This window comes from Monocercomonoides exilis (assembly GCF_001643675.1).
Source record: "Monocercomonoides exilis strain PA203 chromosome Unknown scaffold40-978991, whole genome shotgun sequence".
Lineage (NCBI taxonomy): Eukaryota > Preaxostyla > Oxymonadida > Polymastigidae > Monocercomonoides > Monocercomonoides exilis.
In genome coordinates, this window is record NW_027150585.1 from 964,439 (window position 1) to 972,169 (window position 7,731).

The 7,731-nt window shown below is 32.0% G+C and overlaps 1 protein-coding gene across 1 annotated transcript; it reads right to left on the minus strand.

Moving 5' to 3' along the window:
• Nucleotides 1-277: 277 nt before the first annotated feature.
• Nucleotides 278-913, minus strand: MONOS_13270 (uncharacterized protein; the record flags this gene model as incomplete). The annotated part of the gene is made up of 2 exons (XM_067865960.1): nt 278-777; nt 844-913. The coding sequence occupies 2 exons, from the start codon at nt 911-913 to the stop codon at nt 278-280; spliced, it is 570 nt and encodes a 189-aa protein (XP_067722874.1).
• Nucleotides 914-7,731: the final 6,818 nt, after the last annotated feature.

The following is a 7,731-nucleotide window of genomic DNA, read 5'->3' on the forward strand; positions in this document are numbered from 1 at the left end:
TTCCAATCCACACTCTTTGACAGATCTTCCAGCTCTCTTGCTGCCTCTTTCGAAAAATGAAGTTCATTTGTAATCACTTCTTCCGAGCTTTCATCGTTGTTAAATCTATATATCATAAACCTCCAAGCTGATTGATATGCAAGTCGTGTCAGATTCTGATGTTCCTGATGATATTTGATGATTTCTGTGATTTCATTCAAATACAGTTCTTGTTCAATTTCCTATGCAAAAAAGGAAGAAAATGCAATTTAACAATATCAAAATGGTAAAAAGGTTCTCAAACCAAATTTCCAATATTGCCCAAAGCCAGCAACGCCATTTCAACTTCCTTCTGAGCTTCATCGGTCTCGTCTTTCTTCAATGCAACTTTCAGAAGACAAGGCACAATGATTGAATCCATTTCAGATGAAGGCCATCTGTTCAACAACAAATAGCATTCACAGAGGTCAATCAGACGCTTTTCGTTCTTTTCTTCTTTCTTCTTCTCATTTTCATCAATTATCATCTCTTTCATTCTTTTGCTCAATGATGAATAATCAAAAGAATAAAATGGAATCTTTTTCAGCACTTTGCAAAATCCAGCATGCTTCAACAGCAAGATTGCGTTTCCCCACGATAATGTCTTTTCTCCAATCATTTGGTGAATTTTATCGAACAGTTCTTCCGTGAAAACTGATTTGAATTCTTTTTTTTCCATTTCATCAATTAATCCATTCATCTCTTCAATTTTCTGCATTTGTTCAACTTCTCTGCAACGTTCCACTTCACAAAACAATTCTGCAATAGAATTTAAAAAAACAAAAATTATGTTCAGAATTGTTCAATCCAAATTAAAGAACAAACTTGAAAACTGTTCTGTTCTGGCCGTAGTCAGAATTTCATCTTCAAAATTATAATCATCAAACAAACTCATTCTGTTTGTAATAAAAAATATCCAAAAAGAGGGGCAACGTGCAATAAGAAATAAAATAAAACACAAATACACACATCGTTGATTATCTTGCGGTTCAAAAATGTTCGCAACACAAACGGTTTTGTTATTGCTAAATAAAAAGAAGTGAAAAATAAAGCGTAAAGAATCCGCAAGGATTGGTTGTCTAAGCACAAAAAATGAAATCTTTTTCTTATATCTGATCGAGCCCACAATAATTTATTCCAAGGATCTGGATTAAATTTCGATGAATAGTCGAACAAATTGAAAAATATCCCACATGTATGGAATTGAATATTAAAAAAAATCTGTTTCAACATTCAGAGTTGAACAAAGAAGGGAAAATTTGGTGCTTTTTTGAAGTTTACAAAAAAGTGATAAAAAAAGCAACAATTTGCACATTAAACTGTGCATTTAAACATTATTGCAAATTAAAATCCAAACGTTTGAAGTTATTTTTTTTTGATGATTTCCTTTGGAGTTATTTGGAAGCTTTGAATCATCGAAATGATTTTTTCTGTTATTTCAAGGTGTTTGCTGGTTTCAGTGGATGTTTCAAATTTAATATGTTGAGAAAAGTTTTGAGATATCAGGATGATTTTGTTATTTGTTCGTTTCTTGAGTGGGTCATACAGGCTGAATGAAAATTAATGGAAGTGAATCAAGCTTTCAACAATTTACATTTTTTTGATGATTGGGCTCACGATAATTGAACGCATGAGAGACCTAATCAAGGCAACAATGGACAACATTGTTAATCGAGCATTGAAAGTGATTTTATTCCGAAAGGCTTTGAGGCTGAGCGAAGATGAAAGAATTCGAGATGGCGAAGAAAGATTAATGCAATATGCAGAACCAAGCAGATGCAGAATTTTGAGAACATTCAATCATATCAATCATTTAATGGTGTTGCCGCTTGACGTGTATTTATCTGAAAAGACGCTTGTTGAATTTTGTTGAAAGTCATCATTTTTGGTTGCTTTGATGGTTATAATTGATTCTCCAATATCAGCTTGGATTTCGATGCAAACACAGAAACAATACGATCGATGCCGAAGCGGATCTTCCAAGGCAGAACAAACAACAATTGAAGTGTTTGATCAAATTATGTGTGCAATTCGTTAGATGTTACATTTATGCATTTTTTATTTAAATAAGAAAGAAAGAAAGAAATTATATAAAAATTCAAAAATTGCTCATTCTTTTCAGTCAATAATAATTTCATGTTTTATATTTCCAATAAACTTTTTCTTTTTTCTTTCTGTTTTGGTGCAACATTAATGTTCTTTTGAAATTAGTTAATAATAATAAATGGCTGGGAAGAAATGATAAAAGACAAGCTGCTTCAATCAGGAAGACGACAAGATGAACTCATTCGCAAAGGAGTATTGTTTTATAATTGTGAATTCTTGATTGAACTTTTCCTGTTTTTCTTTTTTTTCCTTCTTTTCAATCATTTTGATATTTTTTGTTAACTTCTTTGAAATTTCACTCAAAAACTGATTCTTGCAACAGGTCCTCTTCAACACCATCTGTGACATCCTCCAGTCGCTTGTTGAGACACTCACCCTCATCTGCTTGTTGGCCTGTGTTTCTGGCAGCATCTGCCTCTGAAGGCGTCTACGCTGTTTCCTTCCATCCGAATCATTGAATCACTCAGAACATCGCTAGATGGTATTCCGTTGATGTTGAATAGCATCCGGCTGGACAAGGCAGACATTGAGAGAATGGAGATGCTGCTGCAGTCAGTTGAGTCCTGACAGATGCGAAGAGGGAGGAGGAGGAGGAGGGGGAGAAGAAGAAGAAGAAGAAGAAGAAGAAGAGAAAGAAAGAGATAAAGAAGATAAAAGAGAAGAGAAAGAAGAAGAAATTTGGAAGCATTCAAAAAAAGGCGTATCATAACATTCAACTTCGGAGAAAAGAGTTAGACAAATGAATGAACCTCAGCATCATCATCGGCATCGGAGTAATAATTCTGCTTTATCTTCTTCTTCTTCTTCTTCCTCTTCCTCTTCCTCTTCCTCTTCTTCGACAACTTCATTGATTGCCTTATATAGCCATCGCAAAGGACAAATGAAAAAGAGGCTGACGCAGAACAAAAATGAACATTTTGCGAAGATGTTAAAGAGGACAAATGCATAATCACTCCAGAATAGAGAAGCTGGAAAAGGAAAAAATGGCTTCACTTCGTTTCAGATCGAAAGCGACAAAGAATGCGATTCATTGAATGGAATGCACTGAACCTCTTTCTACTCGTTAACAAACTTCCTCTTCATATTCTTCATTTTAACTTCCTCTTCTTTCTCCTTTTGTTCCAAATCCTTTTCTGTTTTATCCTTCTCTGCATTCGCCTGTTCTTGTTTGAATTCACTTGATACTTTATTTGATGGCAATAGATGAGAAAAGGAAGCTATTAGCTCTAAAGTGGATGCAATAACTTTGAAATTGGTGGAATAGAATCTTAACATACAGCTGAACAAGAGGAAATGGATGAAGATGAAAAAAAAAAGAGGAAAAAAAAGAAGAATAGGAAAATGATAGAAAACCCTAATCAGATAAAAAAACAATGAATAAGTTGAGAGCATGTTTGCAGATTGAAGCTGTTGAATTTGATAAGCGTTGCCATATAAATCCGTTTTATTCAGATCGGTGATGATCCTAACAAAATGAGGCGAATACTTCAGAGACGAATAGGTGGAATATTCAGAGCTTAAAGAGAAAGAATTTATTAATGAAGCATCAGAGTCAAATACAGTCACAGCGATAAGCTTATGGTACTCAGTTTATGAAGCGCTTCTATTCTGTTGAAGCTCAAACGAGTTTAGAAATTCATTTCTTCTTCTTCTTTTTTTTTTTTTTTTTTTGAGTTCATTGAACCATCGCCTTCTTCTTCCCATCCAGATGTTCAACTTACCATTCTTTCAATCTTCGCTGGAGCTAATTTTCCGAATGACATTTTGATATCTTCTTCTTCAATAATCTTATAAAAGATTTATCAATAGTTTTGTTCCAACTTTCAGAACAGTTTTTTTTCCAGTGAAAATTCCGAAACTCAGTCGAAAACAGACTTGTCATGCGGAAGTGAAATGAAGCGTGCGAAATCGATCGAAGAAGCACACGCAAAGCAGCAAATGTGAAGAAGAAGGGGAATGAAGGAGAAGATAAAGAGAAAAGAAAGGCAAAAAAGTGAAAGAAGAAGTTTTCATTTGAAAATTGAATCAAAGTTGGCAGTTTAATGAGAATTTAACAACCATTTTTCAATCAAGCAGTTTTGTGGCTTCAAAACCTGTTTCATCACAAACTAAATCATTAGATGCTTCAATTTTTAAAAAAATTCAATTGCATCTTCTGAAATTCTTTAACATTTCATTCATCAACAGGTTCCACCATTGCTTTTCTCTTTTCCAATTGTCTCACAGAGATAATATCGTTTTCAAGAGAATATTTCTCATATTTTCTCAAATTCATCGCATTGCATCAATAATCCGTATGAAAAGCATCATTTGTTGCTTTTCTTCCTTCTCATTCACATCTATCATCACTTTCAATGGAAGAGCTTGAATCACAATCAGAATGTAGGCTCATTTGACTTCTGAGTTAATCAGTTTGGCTTTATCTCTGCTCCGTGAACGAATTTGTGCTGTTTGAGGAATATTTAGCTGTTGAAGGATGATGAAAAATACAAATGAAATCCTTTGGACAGAAAACACTAATCAGTCAAGAGAATGTTATTTCTTTGTATTCGTCGTTTCTTGATTTCTTTATTTCTCTTGCTCATTGGGAATTGGGTGAGGATATCATATTTTTGATGAGCATTTTGCAAAGCAAGTTGGACTGAAATACAGAAAGAAAAAGCAAGAATGAGGAAATGTCTGCGATGAGAAGCTTCAATAAACACACAAACGACCAAAAGAAGAACGCTATCTTTCCATTCAAATTCATCATACAAATCCTCAATTTTTTGAGGAGTTTTTATTTCTCTTTTTCAGTTCGATGAAATCTGAAGGAACGTGGAAAAACAAAGAAAGAAGTGAGAGGAACACAAAACTGCTGAAAAGAACAGAGGAGAAGATTTCAAAAATGATGAATGAACAAGTGAATACTGATTTTTAACGTATTTTTTCTTAAAGTTGACAATTCGTTCAACAAAGATTCTTGATGAAAAGAAAAGAAAAGAATGGAATTTTTGATTTTTCTTTTTTTATTCTCCAAAAAGAAAGCAAAAACTTGATTTAAATGATCCATTTATTTATTTATTAATTTTTTCATTTTGTGAAATGAATAAAAAAGAATAAAAAATTTCGGAGTTACAAAATCAAATAAAAAAAAAAAAAATGAGTTTCATTTTTTCAAATATTTATAAAATAATCATAAATATTCAATGATAAACCACAAAAATATTTAAAGTCTAGAAAAGAAACTACATCGTGAAAGCCAGCTATAACATCTTCGTATCCTTCTTCTTCCATCTTTTCAAACATTTCCATTTTTGTTGCATTTCTTTTCACTTCTTCAGATTCTTCATCCTTCTCTTTCAATCTTTCTGAAATATTCAAAAAGAAATACAAGCAATCATACATAATTCCATCATCCAAAGTTGATTGCTTCATTTCCTCCAAATAGAGACCAACAGCTCCACTTTTCAAAAAGTCATCAATTTTCACATTTCTCTTTTCTACTGCTCTTCTAAAAGTAAAAATGCTATCACGGCTTATATCTGGGTAATTATCTCTTGATGCTCGAAACACTTGAACAATGCAGCTGATAAGTCCTACAAGTTCTTCATTCCACAATTCGCAGAAGTAAAAGTAATCATAAATTGCATCAAGCCATCTCCAGATTATTTTCACTTCTTTCACTTCTTTAACTCCTCCTTCTTCTTTTCTCTTCCAATCTACACTCTTTGACAGATTTTCGATTTCTCTTCTTGCCTCTCTTGCAAAATGCAGCTCATTCACAATCACTTCTTCCAGGATTTTGCACCAGAAAAATCTTTTTGTCAAAAAGTTCCAAGTGGACTGATAGGCAAGCTGTGTCGGATTCTGATTTTCCTGCTGATATTGAATAATATCTGTTATCCCATTCAAATATAGTTTTTGTTCAATTTTCTAATTAAAAATCGAAAAATATGCAAAAATATCAAAATGGAAATTGAAATGCTCATGCAGTTCCATCATCAATGCAACTTAACGCAAACAAAGACATTTCCACTTCTTTTTTGTTCTCCTCGCTTTCCTCTTTCTTCAAGGCAACTTTCAGTAGACAGGGCACACAAATAGACAGCAATTTTGATAAAAATGAATAGTTGAGAAAAAGATAGCATTCGCAAATGTCAACAAAAAGTTTTTCGTTCTTTTTATCTTTTATCTGCCGTTCTTCCATGTACTTTTCCCTTCTTTTGCTTAACATTGATTCTTTAAAGCTTCAAATGAAAAATTTTTTCTTCACATAGAAACGACAAATGCGCTTTAGGAATACGAATGCATTTTCCAAAGTCAATTTCTTTTTTTTAATCATATCATCTATTTTATTGAACAGTTTTATTGATAAAATGGATTCAATTTCTTCATTATTCATTTTCTCCATAGTTTTATTCATTTCAAGGATTTTCTTTCTCTGCTCAATTTCATACCTATTTTCCAGTTCAGAAAACAATTCTTCCAAAATAATGCAAACATATCAAATGTAATGTTTCAAAGTTTAATAATAATTCGCAAACTATAAAAGTTATATGTATATGACAGCTCCTGAACATCATCATTAGATTTAGTAATATTGCACATTTCTATTTTGTTTGCTGTACGAATGGTCAATTTGCGCGAAACATCATATTAAAAACAAAATAACAAAAAATAAAGAATTGATGATTGTTGACAAAACAATGATAAAGGCCAAACTTAATTCCTTTGATTAGTTAAAAAAATCAGTGTTAAAAAAGATGTCACAAAGAAGGTAACGGTTCAGGTTATTTTAAGTCATAAACGAAAAAGTTAAATTTCTGTCAGATCAGATTATCAATAATTTGTTCCAAGGATCTCGATGGAATTTCGAATGAAAACTTGAACGAATTGAGAAATAGCCCACATATATGGAAATGAATGCTTCAGCCATTAAAAAAAATATATCGATAGTTGAAAACCTTGATTTATTTTTTTTCATAGAAAACAGTTGTTGAAAAATGATATGGAGCAAAATTCTTTGATTTATGAATAAAACAATTTTTTTGTTCCAAACTTTTTCTGCTTTCATTTCATAAAAAGATAATCAAAGCCTGGGTGATTGATTGAAAAATTGATAGAAACGTCAGTTTGCTAAATTTTTTCTCGTCAGTGGAAAGTTACAATTTAACTCTTGATTTTGGATAATAAGACATAATGTTCATTACAATAAATATTTTCAGCTGTATTCAATAATGATTTAAGAACTTTATCATATTTCTTTTCAAGAAAAGATTATGAATCATAACAATTACACTTAATTTGAAAAATGATTTTATTTCAGTTTCACATTCACATTGAATGATGGTTGTTCAGTGTGCATATTGTTGTATAACCTAATAACTGCGTGTGTTATTCTTTCAGGGCAGCAGGCGGAAAAGGAAGAAAAAAAGCTCAAAATGGAATAATTTTTTATCCAGGATCAATATCGAATTAAGAAAGCGAATTCAGACAGAAACTTTGCAGAAAAAATGGATTTGGATGTGAAATTGAAGAATCAACTTCATAAACACTTGAAAAAGTAAGTGATTATGAATTTTTGTTGAAAAAACTGTTCATTTTGAAACAAAACATTGAAATAAT